General features: G+C 38.7%; 1 protein-coding gene across 1 annotated transcript; it reads right to left on the minus strand.

Moving 5' to 3' along the window:
• Nucleotides 1–347: 347 nt before the first annotated feature.
• LOC121972424 (NAD(P)H-quinone oxidoreductase chain 4, chloroplastic-like) lies at nt 348–24,922 on the minus strand. The gene is made up of 2 exons (XM_042524094.1): nt 24,727–24,922; nt 348–1,372 (listed from the first exon to the last, which is right to left on the minus strand). The coding sequence occupies exons 1-2, from the start codon at nt 24,920–24,922 to the stop codon at nt 456–458; spliced, it is 1,113 nt and encodes a 370-aa protein (XP_042380028.1). The 3' UTR covers nt 348–455.
• Nucleotides 24,923–25,658: the final 736 nt, after the last annotated feature.

A 25,658-nucleotide genomic window follows, 5' to 3' on the forward strand; every position in this document is an offset into this window, starting at 1 on the left:
CAAATTATGCAGAGGGATGTGAGTGATGTAGATGGGATCTATCCCTCCTATATAACGGGAGTGATATCATTATTCTTGATAGAGTGAGACCAATAAGTGCATGGTCATGCCAAATGAGTTCAATATAACTCATTTGATTATAGTGAGTCTACTTGGAGTTCAAGATTTAGATTGATTAGAGGATGACACGGTCTATTCCTCAAGTTAATCAATCTAGATGTCAAGGATAGAAGGACTGTTGGTGCAACATCCCTCAGGTCAAGGTTGACCTGGTTGACCAAGCTTGAGTCTTGGTTTGGGTATCGATGTTTGACAATGCAAGGTTCTAAAAAACTCGAAATGTATCTGATTAAAATTGAGATTTTTAATTCATTTAATTCTTTTGCATTGTTCGGCGTTTAAAAGCGGAAAATAAAAAGACAAAAAAATTTGATTTCCATATTTTTAATGAAAGACTATCGATAAAAATAATTAGATAGTATAGCTTGTACCCTATCAACTGATAACGAGAGAATGAAATCGGGATAAATACCAGTCCCTAGTATGGGTAAAAAGATACATATTGAAACAAATAGTTCTCGTGGTCCAGAATCCAAAAAATTAGAATTTGTAACATGAAATAACTTGTATCCATAGAACATCTGACGTAACATAGATAATAAATAAATAGGAGTTAATATCATTCCTATTGCCATTACAAAAGTAATTAGTATTTTTGACATTAAAAGAAATCTTTTACTAGTAATTATTCCAAAAAAAATTAATGATTCTGCAACAAAACCACTCATTCCCGGCAATGCAAGAGAAGCCATTGAAAAACTACTGAACATGGTAAAAAGTTTTGGCATTGGGATCGATACCCCCCCCATTTCGTCGAGATAAACAAGACCCATTCTATCACAAGTCGTTCCCGTCAAGAAAAAAAGTGCAGCACCAATAAATCCATGAGAGAGTATTTGTAAAATAGCACCATTGAGCCCGATTCCAGTTATGGAACCAATTCCTATAATTGTAAAACCCATGTGAGATACAGAAGAATAGGCTATTCTCTTTTTCAAATTCCGTTGACCGAGAGAGGTCGAAGCTGCATAAATTATTTGAATAGTTCCTATTATTACCAACCAGGGAGAAAATATGGAATGAGCGTGGGATAATAATTCCATATTGATTCGAATAAGTCCATATGCTCCCATTTTTAATAAGATTCCAGCCAGAAGCATACATGTACTGTAATGTGCTTCTCCATGGGTATCGGGTAACCAAGTATGTAGAGGTATAATCGGTAATTTGACGGCATAAGCAATAAGGAATCCAAAATATAATATTATTTCCAATGCCACAGGATATGATTGATTAGCTAATTTTCCAAAATCTAATGCCACAGGATATGGTTGATTGAAGAAGAGTCAAGTAGGTCAAGGATGGCCGGATACTTGACTGGGAAGTCTTAACTGGGATGTTAGGCAGAAGGAAAGACCTAGTGAGTGAAGCTAGGCAGTGAGGAAAATCCTAGTAAGTGAAGCTAGGTGAAAGTCCTGGTGAGTGAAGCCAGACAGAAGAAAATCCTGGTGAGTGAAGTCAGGTGAAAATCCTAGTGAGTGAAGCTAGGTGAAAGTCCTGGTGAGTGATGCCAGGCAGAAGAAAATCCTGGTGAGTGAAGTCAGGTGAAAATCCTAGTGAGTGAAGCTAGGTGAAAGTCCTGGTGAGTGAAGCCAGGCAGAAGAAAATCCTGATGAGTGAAGTCAGGTGAAAATCCTAGTGAGTGAAGCCAGGTAGAAGAAAATCCTGGTGAGTGAAGCTAGGTGAAAATCCTAGTGAGTGAAGCTAGGTGAAAGACCTGGTGAGTGAAGCCAGGCAGAAGAGAAGTCCTAGTGAGTGAAGCTAGGCAGATTGCAAGTCCTGGTGAGTGAAGCCAGGCATGGGGAAATCCAGATCGGTCAAGATTGACCAGACATCTGGTGAAAGTCCAAGTAGGTCAAGGGAGTGACCGGATACTTGGCATGATGAAGGAAAGTCCAAGTAGGTCAAAGGATTTGACAGGATACTTGGCAAGAGGAGAAAAGTCCAAGTGGGTCAAAGGGATTGACCGGACACTTGGTGAGGAAGTCCTAGCAGGTCAAGGGAGTGACTAGATGCTAGGCATTATGTACCAACAGGTCAAGGTTGACCGAATGTTGGTTTGAGAGGCTTGGGACTTGGTTTTGGGCAAAAACCAAGAGCTGGATCGATCAGTGGATCGATCCAGGCTTTTCCCCAGCGAACAGAAAGCCTCTGGATCGATCAGTGGATCGATCCAGGCCTTTCCCAACGAATAGAGAGCCTCTGGATCGATCAGTGGATCGATCCAGATGTCCCAATCGATCAACCGATCGATTGGGACGCTGCTGGTTCGCGCGATAAGCGCTGGATCGATCCGTGGATCGATCCAGGAGTTTTCCCAGAGCACAGAGGTGCTCTGGATCGATCCGTGGATCGATCCAAAGCCTCCCCGATCGATTGGGAGCTTTCGAATCAATCGGGATCCGACCGTTGCATCGTATTTGAGCTGCAGGCGTGCGATGGCTGCAGTAGACTTTTACCGATTCATCTCAGATCTTCACCGGCAACTTCATAGAGCTCTCTACGCCAGTTCTTGAAGGATCTTGGAGTTTCTTCCAAGTCAAGAGGCGGCTCTATTGCAAGAAGAAGAAATATAGGGTTAGGGTTTTTACTGCATTTCTTGTAAGTTTTTGCTTATTCTTTACTACCCTTTCGTTCTTCTTGTATTGAGAGTCTTGTAGGGCTTCTCCGCCTTCGGTAGTTACCGAAAAGGAGTGTTTATATAGTGGAGGGTGTGTGAGTGTGTGGATCCTTGGACTAGTCACCTCCTTTGGAGGTGGATACCAAGTAAATCTACCTTGTTAGCGTTGTATGCATTTGTTTCTTGTATTTCCGCTGCACATCTCTGAAGAAACAAGCAACGCCAAACACACGAGCACGCGACAAGCTATTCACCCCCCCCCCCTAGCTACTTTTCGGTCCCAACTAGTGGTATCAGAGCGAGACCGCTCTTCACCGGAATCATCGCCGGAAGGGTCAAGCATAACAAGAAGAGCTAGAGGGTGAAGAAGTTGAAGCAAAATTGTCAAAGTCAAAGAAATTCAAAAGCTCAACTTCTACAATGGAATTCTGAGATGGGCTCGGACTCGACACGAGGGTGGCTCCACCATACACTTCCACGAGCTTCGATTCTTGGAAATCAAGAATCGAAAATTTTCTTATGATGGAGATAGAGCAATGGTTTGCTCTTATGGAAGGCTTCAAGACTCCAACAAACTCAAAGGGCAAAGTTCTCAAGAGGAGCAAGTGGAGCCAAGAGCAAGTCCAAAGGTGCGAGGCCAATGACAAAGTGACCAAGCTTTTAGTCAATTTATTGCCAAGCACCATCCTTTGCAAAATTGGAGAATTTGAAGATGCAAAGGAATTATGGAGTAAATTGGCCAAGCTTCATGAAGAGGTCACCTCCACTGTACAAGAGCAAGAAGAATCCAGAGAGGGTGACTCTTTGGAGCAAGACCAAGAGGAGGACTCCGAGGTTGAGAGATGCTCAACCTCCAAAGAAGAAGTCCAAGAAGAAGCTTCATCTTCAAGGGAGTGCAATGAAGAGAACAAGGAGGGAGCATACTCCTTGTTCCATGTACAAGATGATGAAGCCTCCACCTCTAGGATTGAGGGGGAGTGTAGATCAATGAACCCGGAGCAAGAAGAGGCCTCCACATCCGGGTCAAGTGAAGAAGAAGAAGATGGTGCCACCTCCAAAATTCAAGAAATATCAAATGGAGGAGCAAGTGTCATTCCTACACAAGAAGGTATAAATGTTTCAATTAAAAATAAAAATCATATAATATGTTTTGAGTGTAGGGAAAGTGGGCACTACAAGAGCAAGTGTCCCAACTTGGCCAAGAAGAAGGGTCAAGTGACACAAAAGGGCAAGGAGAAGCCCAAGGAGACCACCCCCGGGACAAAGAAGAGTAAGGAGCACATTGTGTGTTTCGTGTGTCAACAAAAAGGGCATTATCGAAGCCAATGCCCCAAGGGGAAGAAGATGATCAAGGCTCAAGGAGGCACTAGTCAAGGGGGAGCCTCCAAGGTAAAGAAGAAGGTAACATTTATTGAGTCTACCCCATTACGTTATGGTAAAAAGCATGTTAGTTCTAATTTTTATCATTTTAATGCAATTTACCATAAGAATAGAAAGCATGAGGGCATTAAGGAAAAGCATGTGGCCCTACATGCCAAGACTACCCAACCTAAGGTTAGGAAGATAGATAGACATTTGGGCAAGAAAACTAAGGATAATAGATACAAGCCCAAGAATAAAAAAGCTCATGGATCAAATGAAAAATCAAATACTAAGGACTTAGTAAGGGAAAATCAAGTCTTGAGGTCAAGACTTGATAAATTAGAAAAGCCCCTAAAAAGATTGGAAAATATCCTATTAGGGCAAAATGAGCATAACCTAGGTTTAGGGGTACAAAAGTCATCCAATGACCATAGAGGTTTGGGATACAAACCCAAAGCTAAAAAGGATGTGTCTAGTTATCATAGGGTTCCATATAGGTATGGAACAAACCCTAAGTCTAGAGGTCAAGTCAAGGATACAAGGGAAGATATCCCTAGAAGTATCTTTGCAGCCAAAGTGACTAAGACTTCTAAGAAGTCTAAGAAAGTCACTAACAAGGTCACAAGGGAGGCTATCCCTAGAGTTGACCTAGAAAACGTGACCAAGGCTTATAAGAAGCCCAACAAGGTCACTAGGAAGGTATCTAGGGAAGTTATCCCTAGTGAGTACCTAGAGCATCCAAGGAGCACCAATAGGTGTTGGGTTCCTAGGAGCATCTTCTCTTCCCCATAAATGGGTTAGAGAATGTCAACTCCGATTAGAAGGGTAGTTAACCCAACTTTGAGGAAATTGACACTCAAGGAGCATTTTCAAGGTTTTTGTTAACCTTTGAAAATGAAATGGAATTATTATTTACTCCTTGAAAGAGTAAAATGTGCCTAATGGTGGAAAATTGATTTTATCTTAAAATGGCATAAATTGGGAAAACCTAGAGAGATACCAAGTTGAGATTTTGGTATTCTCTTAAAAATTTAAGGCAATCCGGGCCTTGATTTATGTGATTACTCTTGAGGAAAAATGGAATATGCCAACAGTTGAGGATATGCTTAATTTTTAAGTGGCATAAACAAATCAAGAGAAATATAAATGTCAATTTCGATTTTGGCATTTCTTTGAAGCATTTAGGGCAATCTAGGTTTAACGTTTTAAGTTAAAACAAGTTGAATATTTTGAGTTAGCTAAGTGGTTAAGGATACTTAGATAGGTAATCTAGGTATATTTTATTTATGCTAAAACCTTGCCATGATTATTTGCCTATCATATGTCATGACATCATGTCTATTTTTTCATTCATGACTTATTATGAAAAATATAAAAATACCATGTCATGTCATACATACATCATGTAATTATAGGAATCTTTCTTTTGAAAGCTATTTTTTTATGTATGCCATAACATTATCATGCATTATGTTTAATTCCTTAAAAGCAAGGACAAATGTCATTTATCAACAAGTGTTTTTAACAAGTGTTTTCAACAAGTGTTGTCAACAAGTGGTATTAACAAGTAACATCCTAAGTGGATGTTCAATAACCACTCAAAATGCCTAATTAGATATGCATGATCCCTAGATTAGGGAAAAACCAAAATTTACATCTCACAAAGACCTATAAGATGACTTGTATGTGTTTTGTGTACAATAGATACAAGTGAGATGTTAGGATGATGAACAAAACTCAAAATGTTGATTTAGTGCATTTCTTTGAGTTTTAAATTCATCAAAACACATAGTTATGTGTGTTCCCATCATTGGGAAAGCTAATGTACAAGTCATGTGCATTAAGCCAAAGGAACATGGTGGGATATTGGTTTTGAAAATGTTTTAAAAATAATTTTGGAAAACCTTGGTGAAGGTTATCTTTTGATAGTAATCACCATTGAATAGTTAGACACAAACTTGAAGAAAACACTAAAGTTTTTGCAAGTTCTCAAGTTTGTGTCAATCTTTGAAAATATGATATATTTTCATAGATAACTATTTTCCCATGATAAATTATACCTTAAATAATGTCTACACAAATTTTTACGATTTTTGGAATTTTGTAGAATTTTCTAGGGGTTTCTGAAATTAGCTTAAATTGAATTTCAGCAATTTCAGGCCTTCAATCGATCCGTGGATCGATTGGAGTGCCTCAATCGATTAGCCGATCGATTGAGAAGGCATTTCTCGTGAGCAGAAGCTCGCTGGATCGATCAGCCGATCGATCCAAGAAGACTGAATCGATCAGTGGATCGATTCAGCAGGGTTCAATCGATTGGAACCCAACTCCAATCGATCGAAGATGCTGATTTTGGCTAGGAAGGTCTGATTTCAGCATCTTTGAACCTATTTTAGTCTAGGTAACCATTCTAAACCCCTGAAAATACATTTTTATACATAAAAAGGGTGTTTTCGTGTGGAAAACAAGGATGGATTGGTTAAGGAAGGCTAAGTTGAAGTTTAGGTTGAGGTTTGTTTCAAATTTTGAATATTGGAACCTCAAAATTTCTAAAATTGGGTTTCCTAAAGTTTTAGGGATTCCAAGTCATTGTTGGTGCAATGACAGAAGTTACCACCATGTCTTTAGGGGGAGGGACTCTTTAAAGACATGAAAATTATTTTTCATGAACTTTGGAAGGTGGTTAACCTTCCGTTAAGAACATGCTTAAGGTTGAGCGTTTGAACTTTAATGGGGAGTGGATATCCTCATTGTTCAAGTGGTTTCAAGTGGATAATGCTCAAGGATGGGCATTTGCCTACATTGGGGGAGAATGTAGGGTTAAGGATAATGAAGGGTATGGGACCTTCATTATCATGTTAATCACAACGAGTAAAGTTATGAACAACGATGAGCAAACTCTTCAGGGGGAGAGTTTTCAACAAGTGAATTTGTTGATGTGTGTCCAAAAATGGGGCATGGTTTGATGTGTGCCAATAGGGGGAAAATGAAAGGGAGTAAGTTAGGATTTTATTACCTAGAGGGAGTTTGCCCTCTTAGGGGGAGAATGAAAGGCTTAACTTATGTATTCATTACCCAGTGGCATGAAGCAGGTTTAGGCTATGGGATTAGCCTAACTTACATGTGGTATTGTAAGTGATAGTGTTGGTATTGTCAAACATCAAAAAGGGGGAGATTGTTGGTGCAACATCCCTCAGGTCAAGGTTGACCTGGTTGACCAAGCTTGAGTCTTGGTTTGGGTTTCGATGTTTGACAATGCAAGGTTGATTGAAGAAGAGTCAAGTAGGTCAAGGATGACCGGATACTTGACTGGGAAGTCCTAACTGGGATGTTAGGCAGAAGGAAAAACCTAGTGAGTGAAGCTAGGCAGTGAGGAAAATCCTAGTAAGTGAAGCTAGGTGAAAGTCCTGGTGAGTGAAGCCAGGCAGAAGAAAATCCTGGTGAGTGAAGCCAGGTGAAAATCCTAGTGAGTGAAGCTAGGTGAAAGTCCTGGTGAGTGAAGCCAGGCAGAAGAAAATCCTGGTGAGTGAAGCCAGGTGAAAATCCTAGTGAATGAAGCTAGGTGAAAGTCCTGGTGAGTGAAGCCAGGCAGAAGAAAATCCTGGTGAGTGAAGCCAGGTGAAAATCCTAGTGAGTGAAGCTAGGTGAAAGTCATGGTGAGTGAAGCCAGGCAGAAGAAAATCCTAGTGAGTGAAGCTAGGTGAAAGACCTGGTGAGTGAAGCCAAGCAGAAGAGAAGTCCTAGTGAGTGAAGCTAGGCAGATTGCAAGTCCTGGTGAGTGAAGCCAGGCATGGGGAAATCCAGATGGGTCAAGATTGACTAGACATCTGGTGAAAGTCCAAGTAGGTCAAGGGAGTGACCGGATACTTGGCATGATGAAGGAAAGTCCAAGTAGGTCAAAGGATTTGACAAGATACTTGGCAAGAGGAGAAAAGTCCAAGTGGGTCAAAGGGATTGACCGGACACTTGGTGAGGGAGTCCTAACAGGTCAAGGGAGTGACCAGATGCTAGGCATGATCTACCAACAGGTCAAGGTTGACCGAATGTTGGTTTGAGAGGCTTGGGACTTGGTTTTGGGCAAAAACCAAGAGCTGGATCGATCAGTGGATCGATCCAGGAGCTGGATCGATCAGTGGATCGATCCAGGCTTACAAATGCCCAATCGATCCACCGATCGATCCGAGCTTCTGTTCGCGGAGCCTCATCGGATCGATCGGTGGATCGATCGGAGGTTCTGATATCGATTGGGGCGGCTGATTCGCGATAGCTGGATCGATCGTGGATCGATCTAGGTGTTTTCCGATAGGCGCTGGATCGATCCGTTGATCGATCCAAAGCCTCCGATCGATTGGGAGCTGAATCGATCGAGATCCGATTGCTGCGTCGTATTTGAGGCTGCGCGTCGATGGTGCGATGAACTTTACCGATTCATCTCAGATCTTCACCAGCAACTCCACAGAGCTCTCCACGCCAGTTCTTGAAGGATCTTGGAGTTTCTTCCAAGTCAAGAGGCGGCTCTATTGCAAGAAGAAGAAATCTAGGGTTAGAGTTTTTACTGCATTTCTTGTAAGCTTTTGCTTATTCTTTACTACCCTTTCGTTCTTCTTGTATTGAGAGTCTTGTAGGGCTTCTCCTCCTTCGGTAGTTATCGAAAAGGAGTGTTTACATAGTGGAGGGTGTGTGAGTGTGTGAATCCTTGGACTAGTCACCTCCTTTGGAGGTGGATACCAAGTAAATCTACCTTGTTAGCGTTGTATGCATTTGTTTCTTGTATTTCCGCTGCACATCTCTGAAGAAACAAGCAACGCCAAGCACACGAGCACACGACGAGCTATTCACCCCCCCTCTAGCTACTTTTCGGTCCCAACAAGGACAATGTCACATATTGTGAAGAGTCACAATTAGTAGTCACAAGGTGATGTTGGATCTCAACATTCTTGTAACTTGGGTAGTAATGATGTGTTGCTAGATACCGCTCATTACTTATGCTTCTAAATGGGTTTAGGAGCATTACCAACGTTACAAGAACCTATAGGGTCACACATAAAGGGCAATTAGATGGAGATTAGGTTCATATGATGAACCAAGAGGATTAGGTTCATGTGATGAACCAAATTGGATTAAGAGTAATCCAAATTAAACTAATTGAATTGGACTCGATTTGATTCATGTGTTCAATGGATCTAATTTAGATTACGTTTCATTGAATCAATTTAATCAATGAATAAAGATTCATTATATTAAATTGATTTGAATCAAATGGTTAGATTTGATCAACCAAGGGAGATAAGAGATTCAAGTTTGACTTGAGTTGAGAGGGAAGATGAAGAGTCAAGTTTGACTTGACTACATGCCATGTCATTTGTGACTTGGCATGGGCTAGCCAATGATGATGTTCCACATCATCAAGGCCATATAATTAGTATTCCCAATGTGGCCGGTCATGTGAATGGAATAAGATTCATTTGACATGGAATGCATTAAATGCATTCAATGTGGCCGGCCATATGAATGGAATAAGATTCATTTGGCATGGAATGCATTAAATGCATTAAATGTGGTCGACCATATGTAGGAATGAGTGATTGTCATTCATTTTTCATCGAATTGAATTTTTCTTCCTCTCTTGAATTCCTCTTGCTCTCCCTCTCCTCCTCCTTGGCCGAAACCATCAAGAGTGCTAGCACACTCTAAAGGTTTTTCTCCACTTTTTTGTCCTTGTGGATACTTGTAGAGGAGTGTTCATTTGACACTCTTCGAGATCCGGCAAGAACTTTGGACGAGCGGGATACGCGAAGGGCATCGCTTCAAGGGTAACTTCTTTATCATTTAGATCTAATGTAGATCTCGAGTAGAAAACATGTACAAGTTTATTTTATTAATTTCGCACGGATCCGGTGGCAAGTTTTTCGGGGTTTCCGCAACGCGAAAAAGCGGTTTTTTGCGGCTCGAATTGCTTACATCCTCCCCATCGGAGTCAATGCTATTATTATTTATGTGACCGAAGAAAAATCAACTATTAATTTGTCATAAAGCTAGGAAAACCCCCCTCTTACAAATTATTGAAATTATATACGTCCACACTATCATGGCATACAAAATTCATGGTGTTTGAGGTAATTTTATTTGCTATAAAGTTAGGTTGACAAAATAAAATTAATGGGAAAAACTTCCTCTTACAAATGATCGAATTTATATACATCCACACTATTGTGGCATACAAAATTCACGGTGTTTGAGGTAATTATAGGTTGACAAGATAATTAGTGGGTAAAACCCTCCTCTTACAAATGTTTGAATTTGTATACGTTCACACTATCGTGGCATACAAAATTCACGGTGTTTGAGGTATTGGTGAATTTAAATGATATTGTTTGAGGAATCAATATTATTTTAAATTATAAAGTTTTGACCAAATATTTGAACGAAGACAGACCAACTTTTAATTTTATTCGTCATAAAGTTAGGTTGACAAAATAATAAAATTAATGTTTAAATTTGTATACGCCCACACTAACGTGGCATACAAAATTCACGGTGTTTTGAGGTGTTGGCAAATTTAAATGATATTGAGGAATCAATATTATTTTAAGGTCTGGATCAAATATTTTGTGATTCTTAGAATTTCAAATAGTTTTCAATCCTCTAGCTGTTATATTAGAGAATACACTTACAAGTCCCAATTATATTAATTGGAAACAAAAAGTAGACTGTCCTCATAATATTGAGAACAATAAATGTGTATCCTATTCATTAGTTGTAGAAATATGTTTAGTGGTGTTATCTACCGGTACCTGGTGTGTAGATACGGGAGCCACTGATCATGTCTGCAATTCATTACAGGGGTTCTAGGAAATCTGACAACTACATGAAGGGGAAATTACCGTTTATATGGGCAATACTATGAAAGTGGTGGTCGTTGCAGTGAGAGATGTTTATTTAGGAATAAAATATTAATTTTGAGAAATTATCTTTATGTACCAAGTTTTAAAAAGAACTTGATTTCAGTTTCTAAATTATTTAAGGATGGATATTCTATTTCTTTTGATGACAAAATGGTTGTCAAGAAAAATAGGAAGATTATCTGTTTTGGTACATTGGTTGGCAATTTGAGAACTCTAAATCCAATAACTCCCACGATGCAACAAAAGTAAATTAATAACACGTCTTCTAATTCTAATAAGAGAAAGCAACCTTTGAAAATGAATCAAACATATCTTTGGCATCTAAGGCTAGGTCATACTAACTTGAGTAGGATTCAAAGGTTAATAGGCGATGGAATTTTGAGTTCATTGGTGGTGGAAAACTTTCCAACCTGCAAGTCTTGCTTGGAAGGAAAAATAACCAAGAGACCTTTTAAGGCTAAGGGGTATAGAGCCAAAGATGTGTTGGAATTGGTTCATTCTAATTTGTGTGGACCTATGACTATCCAGGCAAGAGGTGGTTTCGGATATTTTGTCTTTTTTATAGACAACTATTCGAGATACGGGTATATTTACTTGATGCACCGCAAGTCTGAGTGCTTTGATAAGTTCAAAGAATACAAGGTTGATGTGGGGAAACGTAATGGTAAAAGTATCAAGACACCACGGTTTGATCGTGGTGGAGAGTACCTCTTAGGAGAGTTTAGGAGTTACTTATCAGAGGTCAGGATTCAATCCCAACTGTCTGCACCTGGTACACCCCGATAAAATGGTGTAGTAGAACGAAGGAATATGACTCTTATGGAAATGGTTAGATCAATGATGAGTTATTCAGATTTACCAAATTCGTTTTGGGGATATGCTTTGGAAATGAAAATATACATTCTGAATATGGTACCTTCTAAGTCAGTAAGTACCCTCTACTCCCATAGAATTATGGAATGGACGTAAGCCTAGTCTGAAGTATATTCGGATTTGGGGTAGTCCAGCACATGTGCTAAAGGGGGACACTGATAAGTTGGAATCATGAACAGAAGTTCGCTTGTTTGTGGGTTATCCTAAAGGAACGAAATGTGGTTTATTTTATAGTCCTAAAGATCAGAAGATCATTGTTAGCACCAATACCCGATTTTTAGAAGAAGACTATGTTATGAGACACAAGCCCATGAGTAAAATTGTTCTTAAGGAAATAAGAGAGGGTACGTCTAATCTAATACCGATAGTACAAGATGAGATACCACAAGAAACTACAACACGTGTCACAAATGATACACAATTACAGACAATGCCTCGTCGTAGTGGGAGGGTTGTTAGGCAACCTGAAAGATTCATGTTTTTGGGAGAGTCTTCAGACTTGATCCCAGGTAAATATGAACCTGATCCCTGAACATATGACGAAGCACTCCAAGATAAAGATGCAGCATCTTGGCAAGAAAGTTCATGGAGCATGAAAACAAGTTCTAACCACACTACAAACATGAGCATGTCATATTAATTTCATATCTTGTCTTAAGGAGGATCATGGCATGATTAGTTTAGGTTTAACAATTTTCCTAGGCCCCTAATCCTATCATGGCCGAATGCTTATGAGCATGGAATAAAGTTCAACCCAACATATAAACATGAGCATATCATATCAACTTCATATCTTATCTTAAGAAAGATCATGGCATGCTTAGTTTAGGTTTTAAAATTTCCTAGGCCCTTTAACCTACCATGGCCGAATGTTTATGAGTATGGAATAAAGTTCAATCAACATATAGGCATGAGCATATCATGTTAACAACTCTCTCATCATAAGGTACATATCATAAAACAAAAGGAGCATACTTGGTTTGAGTCTTAACTTACCTATTTCCTTTATTCCCTTTATTCATGCTTGGCCGAGATTCTAGGGACATGACTCTAAGTTCTAACCAAACATTCTAACATATAAACATTAGATAAATCCCCTACCATAAGATACATGTTACAAGAAACATATTGAGCATGTCAAACTTGGGTCTTCACATTTCCTAGGTCCTTCTCTTTTTTTTTTTTTTGTCTTAGCCGAAAATTCCATGAAGGTATCCTAGGTTTTTAGGCAACCTAATCTCATAGAAAATACATAAGCTATTGTACCACAGGTGAGGGGAAACTTACATAGTTTTTCGCTTGTTGTTCCTTAAGAAAAATAATACCCTTGTGAGGAGGAAGAAGAACTTCTCTTCCTAGTTTTCCCTTTTTGTTTTCTTCTTCTTGTAAGAGGTAAACCTTGAGATTCCTTCTTGGAAATAAGGTTTTCTTAGAGAGGAAACCCTAACTTGACCCTTGAGAATGAGAAGGAAAAGCTCCAAGTTTCGGTGGAGAAGGAAAGAGGAGGAAGAAGGAGGAAGAAGAAGAATTGGAAATTTTCTTTCTCTTTTCTCCTCTAAATCCTATTTATTCATCATGAGAGTGAATTATGTCTTCATTAATCCCTCCCTTAACTCTTCTATCCCTTCCCTCTTTGATTCCCACGAAAATGAGAAGAAGAAAAGGGGAGGAAGGCAATTTGCCTTCTTCTTGCTCCCTCTCTTAAACAAGAGGAAGAGGAGGTAAGCAACTTGGTTTTCTCTTGCTCTTTTGCTTAGTTTTTTTTTTCTTCTCACCTTTAACTACAATTTTCATTCCTTTCTATCCATATATTATTCATCATTCTAGTGGTTATCATACATCAATTTATCTCTATTATTTGTGGGAGGTTCAAGGTTCAAACTTTCACCTCTCTCTCTTTTTATTTCTATTATTCCTTTTTGATTCCTCTTACTTTTATGCTCTAAAGAAAATAACACCCATATACTTATCTTATAATTTCATGGGTGTTACAAATCTGTTGTTAGTTTTCAAAAATCAGTAACACTAGCAACAATGTATTGCTAATTTTTGAAAATCAACAATAATATGTTCTAGTTTTTGACAATCAGCAACACTAGTAGCACATGTTTTCAAAAATTAGTAACACCAGCAATAATGTGCATCTCATTGTTCAACCAAAATTAAAAGTTATGGTCTCTCAAAATTATAACTTATAGTTGCAGTAGCTATAATTTTGTACTTACTACAATGTGTTGCCTATCTTCAAAAGACCAGTAATATTGTGGTGTTGATCTTTTGAAGACCAGCAACCATCAACTAGTTTTATTTCAAAAGTGACTTATGGATCAAGAGATGTTCGATTCACTCCAAATAAAGTCTTATGTGTTTGGCTTAGTCTCCTTATTACATCCATGCCATCAAACATCATCGTGATACACTATATTGAGAGTAATGATAGTTTTTAACTCAATTTAATTATGATAAATTTTTTCAATATGAAGACCAGCAACAACATTGTTGCTGACTTAAACTTTAAGAGACCATAACTTTTGACTTCAATTGAACCATGAGACTCATAATATATCAAATCTAAGCCCATTTAGATATCTTTAATTTGATTTATTATGAATTTCATAATTCAATACAAGTTAAAAGTTATAACCTCTCAAAATTTATCCAGCATACACATTGTAGCAGCTACGAAATTGTAATTACTACAACTACAAGTTTAACTTTAAGAGGACATAACTTTTGATTCAAACTAAATCCTTCAATGTACTATATATAAAATAGAAGATCTTTGAATGAACTTTAATTTGATATATTGTGAGTGATGTAGTTCAATACAAATCAAAAGTTATGCTCTCTTAAAATTATAACTTATAGTTGTAGCAGCTACAATTTCATAGTTGCTACAACATATTACTGGTTTCTTAAAGTTAGTAACACGAAGATTTTCTGGTCTTTTAAAGATCAATAACACATTATTACTGATTTAAACTTTGAGTAATCATAACTTTTGATTAAGATTGAGCTATGAGACGTACAATATATCAAATCAAAGCTCGTTTAGATATCTTCGATTTGATTTATTGCTAGTTTATTAAGATCTACAACACTTTGTTGCTGGTTTCTTAAGATTAGCAACATGAAGACCAATAACAACATTGTTGTTGGCTTAAACTTTGAGAAACCATAATTTGTACTATGATTAAATTACTCGACACATAATATCTAAAATCAAAGCTTGTTTAAAGATATTTGATTTGATATATTATGCATCCCAAGATTTATTCTGAGACAAAAGCTATGACCTCTTAAAATTTATCTAGCATATACATTGTAGTAGCTACGGAATCGTAGCTACTACAACTATAAGTTTAACTTTAAAAAGACATACTTTTAATTCAGACCAAATCATTCAGTGCATAATATATCAAATCGAAGATTTTTGAATGAGCTTCGATTTAATATATTATGTGTCTTGTAGTTCAATCCAAATCAAAAGTTATGATCTCTCAAAGTTATAACTTGTAGTTATAGCATCTATAATTTCATAGCTGCTACAACATATTGTTGGTTTCTTAAGATCAACAACGCAAGGAGTTTTTAGTCTTCTAAAAATCAACGACACATTATTGTTGAATAAATTTTGAGAGACTGTAACTTTTAACGAGATTGAACCATGAGACATACAATATATCGAATCGAAGCTCATTTAGAGATCTTTGATTTGATATATTATGTATCCCATGGTTTAATCCAAGTGAAAAGTTATGGTCTCTCTAAGTTTAAGTCGACAATACTTTGTTGTTGGTTTTCTGAAAATAAACAACATGTTGTTGCTAATTTTCTTAAAATCAACAACATGTTGTTGTTGCTTTCTTAAGATCAACAACACCTTGCTGATGGTTTCTTAAGATTAATAACATGAAGACCAACAACAACATTGTTACTGACTTAAACTTTGATAAACCATAAGTTTTAACTGGGATTAAACCACAGGATGGACAATATATCAAATCGAAGATCTTTGAATATATCAAATTGAAGCTAGTTCAGAGATCTTCGATTTGATATATTGTGTATCCTAAGATTCAATCTGAGTCAAAAGTTATGACCTCTCAAAATTTATTTAGCATACACATTATAACTACTATGAAACTATAGCTGCTAAAACTATAAGTTTAACTTTAAGAGGACATAACTTTTGATTCAGACTAAACCATTTGATGCACAATATATTAAATCAAAGATCTTTGAATGAGCTTTGATTTGATATATTATGTGTCTCGTAGATTAATCTGAATCAAAATTTATGGTCTCTTAATGTTATAACTTGTAGTTGTAGCAGCTACAATTTCGTAGTCGCTACAATGCATTACTAGTTTCTTAAGATCAGCAACATGAAAAGTTGCTGGTGTTGCTGATTTTCAAAAACTTCAACATATTATTACTGGTGTTGCTAATTATCGAAAACCAGCAACACATTGTTACTAGTGTTTGAAAACTAGCAACACATTATTGCTGATGTTACTGATTTTTGGAAACCAACAGCACATTGTTGCTAGTGTTGCTGATTGTTGAAAATTAAAAACACATTATTGTTGATTTTCGAAAACCAACAACACATTGTTGTTGGTGTTGTTGATTGTTAAAAACTAGCAACAATGCACATTATTGCTAATTTCTGAAAACAAGCAACACATTATTATTGGTGTTGTTGATTTTTAAAAATCAGCAATATTGTGCTACTGAAAAATTAGTAGCAATATTATGTAGCTAATTTCGAAAAATCCGTAACACAATGTTGTTGCTTATTTTTAAAAATTAGTAACACAACAAAAAAAACTAGAAACATATTGTTACTGATTGTTGAAAACCAAAAACACATTATTGCTGATTTTCAAAAATTAGCAACACATTATTGCTAGTGTTACTGCTTTCGAAAACCAACAACAAATTGTTGATAGTGTTGCTAATTGTCAAAAACTAGCAACAATACACATTATTACTAATTTTTTAAAACAAGCAACACATTATTGCTGGTGTTGCTGATTTTCAAAAAGTTAGTAGCAACATTGTGTAGTTGATTTTAAAAAGAACAATAAAAAGGAAGAGAAAGAAGAAAAAAAGGAAGAGAGAAACAAGTAAAAAAGAAGAGAGAGCCTATGTTGTTCGGACATTTTCAAAACAACATACGTGATAAGAGAAAACGCATACTCACCTACGTTGTTTGGAAAATTATCGTTGATATATTGTGTGTCCCATATTTTAATCTCAGTTAAAAGTATGATTTCTTAAAGTTTATGTAATATACCCAAAAATGTAGATAAATATGTAAATAATTAAAATTTAACATAAATAGATTATTTTAAGGAAAAGAAATATATTTTAGTGGATAATTTATCCAGAATTAAGATGATATGCATTTATAGAATTTATTAGAATTTTTCTGGATTTTATAGAAATTATTTTAGTTTTTCTGGGGTAAAAGAAAATCCTGTTTAAAATATCCATTTAAAGGAGGAGTTGATTGATTATAAAGTTAGGTTTTTCTTTATTAAACAGTAAGTTAAGAAAAGCCTTGCACGTGGCTCTGATACCACTGTTGGATTTTTCGGGCCGCGAAAATCGCTTTTCGCGTCGCGGAAACCCCGAATCACCCATGCCACTGGATCTCATGCGAAGGATAGATTTCAAAAATACGAGTACGAGTTTCAAACTATGATCTACAGTAGATCTACAAAGGAAAAAACATTTTATACCTTCGATGCGTGCCCTTCGCGAATCCCACTCGTCCAAGGTACGCCGGATCTCGTGATTGTCAACGTAGACAATCCTCTAGAAGTATCCACACGAACAAGATGTGTTCTCTAACACACAAGGATGGAGAAGAGAGCACCACAAGTGTGCTAGCACTCTCTAGGGCTCTCGGGTAGGATTGGAAGAAGAAGAAAGGAAAAGAAAAGAACACACTCCTCTAAAATCTCTATGTGACTTTCACTAACCTTTCTTCTTGGATTAGATTTACTCTCCTTTCTTCTCCCTTGCTTGAAACCCACGACCAAGAGAAGAGAAGGAGCAAGAAGAGAGCTTAGGAGGAGGAAGATCACTTGAATAAGAGTTACACTTGCAAAATGAAACTCTTTTCATCTAATTAAGTGGTTTGTAACCTCCATGGGATACCAAGAGTCACAACTCTTGGTAACTCCCATGAGGTGGCACTTCACTTAAGTAACCATGATGATGTGGAGCATCATCATTGGTCCACTTAATGTCAACTCACCAATGAGGTGGCATAAAGTCAAGTCAAACTTGACTCTTCATCTTCCTCTCAAGTCAAGTCAAACTTGACTTAATCTCTCTCATGGTTGATCTAATCCAACAATTTAATTCAAGCCAATTTAATATAATGAATCTAATTCATTTAATTAAATTGATTCAATGAGTCATAATGTAAATTAGACTCATTGAACACATGAATCAACTTGAGTCCAACTCAATTAGCCCAATTAGGATTATTCTTAATCCAATTTGATTCATCAAATGAATCTAATCCTCTTGGTTCATCATATGAACCTAATCTCCATCCACTTGTTCTTTGTGTGTGACCCAATAGGTTCTTGTAACGTTGGCAATGCCCCTAAACTCATTTAGAAACATAAGTAATGAGCGGTATCTAGCAATACATCATTACCACCCAAGTTACAAGAATGTTGAGATCCAACATCACCTTGTGACTACTAATTGTGACTCCTCACAATATATGACAAGTGTCCTTCTATCCTAGACATCTAGATTGATTATGTGAGGCATAGACCGTGTCATCCTCTAATCAATCTAAATCTTGAACTCCAAGTAGACTCACTCAATCAAATGAGCTCAATATCTCATATTGACTCATTTGGGCATGGTTATTCACTTCGTGGTCTCACTCTATCAAGAATACCGATGTCTCTCCCGTCATATAGGAGAGATAGATCCTATCTACATGACTCACATCCCTCCACATAATTTGTTACATACCCAGTAATCGCCTTTATAGTCCACCCAGTTACGGGTGACGTTTGACGAAACCAAAGTACATAACTCCTTGTGTAGGGAACCATGGTGACTTCATGTCTAAGGACTAGTAGTCATACTAATAGCCACATGAGAAAATATATGACACTCATATAACGATCCATGATACTTTCTCATAGCGGGCCATTCAGCATACATTCTCCAATGCATACCCACGTATCAACTTGATATCTCTATATCCATGACTTGTGAGATCAAGTCATCGAGTTGACCTACATGCTAGTTCTATTGCATTAACATTGTCCCTGAATGTTAATACTCGACTAGGAATGATTAAAAGTAGTGTTTCCTATATCATCTCACTATCGGTTCAACTAACCGATTGATATAGGTGAGAACCTTCTACTCAAGGACGTTATTATACTTTGTTTATTTGGCACCAATACAAGTAAGTATAATAACCAAAAACCAAATGCCTTTATTTATATAGAATATGATACAACAAGTCCAAAATACAATCATCAAATGATTGGCTCTAGGGCTCTAGCTAACAATCTCTCACTAGCACTAGTGCCAATCAGTGTAGGCTCTAAGCCCCAATGACCTAGTGTGACAATCATGCTTCCTCTGTGCCAAAGCCTTGGTCAAGGGATCTGCGATGTTAGCCTCTGTAGGTACTCTGCAAATCATCACATCTCCTCTCTTGATGATCTCTCGAATGAGATGGAAGCGCCGTAGTATGTGTTTGGTCCGCTGGTGTGAGTGAGGTTCCTCTGCTATAGCTCCATTGTTGTCACAATAGAGCTCAATGGGGTCAAGAATGCTAGGAACCACCCCAAGTTCGATGATGAACTTGTGGATCAATCGCCTCCTTTTTGCCTCGATGCGAATGCACTCGACCTGTTGTAGAATCACTCGTGTCTGCTTGAACTCTTCGGTGTGCACCACCATTAATGCAAAATACGAACCCTGACTGCGATCGGTAATCATCCTGATCGGTTTGGAAGCTGGCATCACTGTAACCCTTTACAGCTAGCTCATCATTACCTCCATATATCAAGAAATATTCTTTAGTCCTTCTTAAGTACTTAAGAATATTCTTGACCACTATCCAGTGACTTTCACCTGGATCTTACTGGTATCTGCTCGTCATGCTCAAAGCATACGAGACATCAGGTCAAGTACATAGCATGGCGTACATGATAGATCCTATGGCTGAAGTATAAGGGATCTGATTCATGCGGTCTCTCTCCTCTCTAGAAGAGGGACCTTGAGTCTTCGAAAGACTCACGCCATTTGACATCGGCAGAAATCCCTTCTTGGAGTTCTGCATGGAAAACCGTAGGAGTACCTTGTCAATGTATGTACTCTGATTTAGGTCAAGCAATCTCTTAGATCTATCTCTATAGATCTGTATCCCTAGAATGCGGGATGCTTCACCTAAGTCCTTCATTGAGAAACAAGTCCCTAGCCAAGTCTTGACAAACTGTAGCAAAGGGATGTCCTTTCCAATGAGTAGTATGTCATCCACATACAATATGAGGAAGACTACTATATCCCCTACAACCTTCTTGTAGACACAAGGCTCATCTTCGTTCTTGATGAAACCAAACTGTTTGATTGCATCATCGAATCGAAGATTCCAGCTCCGAGAATATGCAGCTTGCATACTCTGCTAGTATGCTGTGAATCTACAAAACCCTCAGGTTGTGTCATGTACACATCCTCGAGTAAGTTTCCATTCAGAAACGTGGTTTTGACGTCCATCTGCCAGATCTCGTAATCGTGCTAAGCTGCAATAGCAAGCATGATCCGAATGGACTTAAACATCGCTACTGGAGAAAAGGTCTCATCATAGTCAATACCATGAATCTGCTTGAAACCTTTAGCTACCAAGCGACCCTTATAGATAAGTCCATCCATGTCAGTCTTTCTCTTAAAGACCCACTTACACCCTATGGGTTTTACCCCTTCAGGTGGATCAACCAAAGTCCAAACTTGGTTGGTGTACATGGATTCCATCTCGAATCTCATGGCCTCTAGCCATTTTTCGGAATCTGGTCTCATCACAGCTTCCTGATAGGTGGTAGACTCATCCTCTATGAGCATAACGTCATCATGGTCAGACAAGAGAAATGAGTATCTCTCAGGCAGACGACGTATCCTATCAAACCTACGAAGAGGTATGTCTACTTGAACTGGTTGTTCCTCAACTCCTTATGGAACAACATCATCCACAACACTTTGTGGTTCCAGTTCAATTTCCATCGAGGCATTAGTGCTATTGTTCGCATCTTGAACTTCTCCAAGATCGAACGCGCTCCCACTAGTCTTTCTAGAAACAAAGTCCCTTTCTAGAAAGACCCCAGTCTTTGCCACAACTACCTTGTGCTGACTGGGAATGTAGAAGTAATATCCCTTAGTTTCCTTGGGATATCCAATAAAGTAGCACTTGTCGGATTTGGGTCCTAACTTGTTTGAGACTTGACGTCGAACGTAAGCCTCACAACCCCAAATCCTCATGAAAGACACCTGGGCATCTCTCCCAGTCCATATCCTATATGGTGTCTTTATCACGGCCTTTGATGGAACTCGGTTGAGTATAAAAGCTGCCGTGTCTAGAGCATAGCCCCAAAGGAATGTCGGAAGATCTGTGTGACTCATCATAGATCGTACCATATCTAATAGGGTACGATTCCTCCTTTCGGATACACCATTCCACTGTGGTGTTCCAGGAGAAGTGAGTTGGGATAGGATCTCACACTCTACTAGATAGTCACGAAACTCATGGCTAAGGTATTCTCCACCTCGATCGGATCGAAATATTTTAATACTCTTGCCTAGCTGGTTCTGTACTTCATTCTTGAATTCTTTGAACTTTTCAAAGGATTCAGACTTATGTGTCATCAAGTACACATAACCATATCTACTGAAGTCATCAGTAAATGTGATGAAATACCTATAACCACCTCTAGCAGCGACATTGAAAGGGCCACATACATCACTATGTATGAGTCCTAACAAATCAGTCGCTCTCTCGCTGTGCCCACTAAAGGGATTCTTGGTCATCTTGCCTCGTAGGCATGACTGGCATATCTCATATGATTCTAAATCAAATGAGTCCTGCAAACCATCCTTATAGAGCTGGGATAAGCGCTTGTCATTTATATGACCTAAGCGACAGTGCCAGAGGTAGGTTTGGTTCATGTCATTTGACTTGAACATCTTGGTATTTATGTTATAGATAGGGCTCTCAAGGTCTAGAATATAGAGTCCGTTCATCAGAGGTGCACTACAATAGAACATATCGTTTAAATAGACAGAACAACATTTGTTCTTTATTGTAAACGAAAATCCTTTTGGGGCCAGGGGTAGCACCCTAACCCGCGATCTAACCATCGCGAGGGTTCCATTGCGATCTAACAGCACCTTAGCCCGCTGTCCCAAAAAATTTTGGGGCGAAACTTTGCCGTTTTGGAAAATTCTTCTCGGTAATCAAAGCCTACAAGTGCCGAAACACTTGTGCTTCGCTTCTACGAGAAAAATACCCATAAAAACTCTAAAAACCATAAAATTACAAAATATCACAGAACAAAATTTTTGTCATAAAAACAAAAACTAAACTCGTACAAGCTTCGCACGTGGCTCTGATACCACTATTGGGTTTTTCGAGCCGCGAAAACCGCTTTTCGCGTCGCGGAAACCCCGAATCACCCATGCCACTGGATCTCGTGCGAAGGATAGATTTCAAAAATACGAGTACGAGTTTCAAACTATGATCTACAGTAGATCTACAAAGGAAAAACATTTTATACCTTCGATGCGTGCCCTTCGCGAATCCCGCTCGTCCAAGGTACGCCGGATCTCATGATTGTCAACGTAGACAATCCTCTAGAAGTATCCACACGAACAAGATGTGTTCTCTAACACACAAGGATGGAGAAGAGAGCACCACAAGTGTGCTAGCACTCTCTAGGGCTCTCGGGTAGGATTGGAAGAAGAAGAAAGGAAAAGAAGAGAACACACTCCTCTAAAATCTCTATATGACTTTCACTAACCTTTCTTCTTGGATTAGATTCACTCTCCTTTCTTCTCCCTTGCTTGAAACCCACGACCAAGAGAAGAGAAGGAGCAAGAAGAGAGCTTAGGAGGAGGAAGATCACTTGAATAAGAGTTACACTTGCAAAATGAAACTCTTTTCATCTAATTAAGTGGTTTGTAACCTCCATGGGATACCAAGAGTCACAACTCTTGGTAACTCCCATGAGGTGGCACTTCACTTAAGTAACCATGATGATGTGGAGCATCATCATTGGTCCACTTAATGTCAACTCACCAATGAGGTGGCATAAAGTCAAGTCAAACTTGACTCTTCATCTTCCTCTCAAGTCAAGTCAAACTTGACTTAATCTCTCTCATGGTTGATCTAATCCAACAATTTAATTCAAGCCAATTTAATATAATGAATCTAATTCATTTAATTAAATTGATTCAATGAGTCATAATGTAAATTAGACTCATTGAACACATGAATCAACTTGAGTCCAACTCAATTAGCCCAATTAGGATTATTCTTAATCCAATTTGATTCATCAAATGAATCTAATCCTCTTGGTTCATCATATGAACCTAATCTCCATCCACTTGTTCTTTGTGTGTGACCTAATAGGTTCTTGTAACGTTGGCAATGCCCCTAAACTCATTTAGAAACATAAGTAATGAGCGGTATCTAGCAATACATCATTACTACCCAAGTTACAAGAATGTTGAGATCCAACATCACCTTGTGACTACTAATTGTGACTCCTCACAATATATGACAAGTGTCCTTCTATCCTAGACATCTAGATTGATTAATGTGAGGCATAGACCGTGTCATCCTCTAATCAATCTAAATCTTGAACTCCAAGTAGACTCACTCAATCAAATGAGCTCAATATCTCATATTGACTCATTTGGGCATGGTTATTCACTTCGTGGTCTCACTCTATCAAGAATACCGATGTCTCTCCCGTCATATAGGAGAGATAGATCCTATCTACATGACTCACATCCCTCCACATAATTTGTTACATACCCAGTAATCGCCTTTATAGTCCACCCAGTTACGGGTGACGTTTGACGAAACCAAAGTACATAACTCCTTATGTAGGGAACCATGGTGACTTCAGGTCTAAGGACTAGTAGTCATACTAATAGCCACATGAGAAAGTATATGACACTCATATAACGATCCATGATACTTTCTCATAGCGGGCCATTCAGTATACATTCTCCAATGCATACCCATGTATAAACTTGATATCTCTATATCCATGACTTGTGAGATCAAGTCATCGAGTTGACCTACATGCTAGTCTTATTGCATTAACATTGTCCCTGAATGTTAATACTCGACTAGGAATGATTAAGAGTAGTGTTCCCTATATCATCTCACTATCGGTTCAACTAACCGATTGATATAGGTGAGAACATTTTACTCAAGGACGTTATTATACTTAGTTTATTTGACACCAATACAAGTAAGTATAATAATCAAAAACCAAATGCTTTTATTTATATAGAATATGATACAACAAGTCCAAAATACAATCATCAAATGATTGGCTCTAGGGCTCTAGCTAACACGTTCGTCGGAGAACCCATCCTCTGGCCATCGAGAGCAGCATCCGCGATCACCTATGCGATCGTTGTGCCTCCGCGTGACTGCCTCCTCCGCGCGACCGCCACCTTCACGGACGTCGCGTCTCCTTTATTCCCGGTGATGACCTCCCGTCTGTCATCGTGCGACTACGCGGCCATCGTTGACGACGCTATACGATGACACCACTGTTGCACATCTCGGTGGACTGTCGCAGCCTCGAGCCACCGCGTCGCCTTCCATTTGCCTGTCGCGCGACGCCTCAAAGACCACACCGCAGCTTGTTATAGCCACCGTCCTTCTCATCGGATGCCATCGTCGGACGTCGTCAACCCTGTTCAAGTCGTGGCGTGCTGAGCCACCTCTGCTGCGACACAAGTCTCTTATCCCCATCGCTAGAAGTAACCATCGCCTCTTGGTGGCCGTGGGGTGTCATCTCCACGTGCAGCCGATGCCAGTCACCATAAGGAAGGTTGTCATGTCGTCGATGAAGAAGGAGAAGGAAACTACAGTCATGAGATGTTGGCTCGAGATAGACCTTTGACTGGAAGATTGGCAGCATATTCTATATTTAAAGCGGGTACTTCTTACTTTGTCTCTTTAGAGTGCATGAGCTATTTTTTGGATAAGAACCGTTTTACCTTGACTCCACTCTTATTTCCTTGCGCTTGATACTTTCACTCAAACCTTTGAGTTATTCGTTTATATATCCATACAGTCTCTTGTTGTCATCTATGATATTTAGCAGATACTGGATACCATGTTTGCATGTTTTGATTATTGTTTAGTTCTGTTCTGTGTTGAGCATGTTGGCTTCATGTAGTATATCTGATTTTTGTTATATATATATATATATATATATATATATATATATATATATATATATATATACTATTGCATTTGGTGCATCATATCATGGCAGACATGTCAACGACCAATTCTCCTTTGCGATCGAGAGAGTCGTTGACCAGGGCCGGTTGATGTCGCTTGTCCTGTCGTGTCGCACTCGGCCACTTCCAGTTGGTGGTAGCTGGAGTTGCGAGCAGCAGGGACCCCCTTCGCTGTGTCGAGAGTAGTGGCGGCCTTTGGGTGGTACAGTTGTCATTGATCCGGCCTCTTACCATACAGG

The sequence above is a fragment of the Zingiber officinale genome, chromosome 4A, assembly GCF_018446385.1.
Source record: "Zingiber officinale cultivar Zhangliang chromosome 4A, Zo_v1.1, whole genome shotgun sequence".
NCBI classification, from domain to species: Eukaryota; Viridiplantae; Streptophyta; class Magnoliopsida; order Zingiberales; family Zingiberaceae; genus Zingiber; species Zingiber officinale.

Excerpts from the sequence above, each read along its gene's own strand:
- LOC121972424 (XM_042524094.1), bottom strand. The coding sequence starts at position 24,922 with ATGGGGATAAGAGACTTGTGTCGCAGCAGAGGTGGCTCAGCACGCCAC. Across the intron at positions 1,373-24,726 it reads CTGCGACAGTCCACCGAGAT|ATTTTGGAAAATTAGCTAAT; the intron begins GTGCAACAGTGG and ends CTGTGGCATTAG.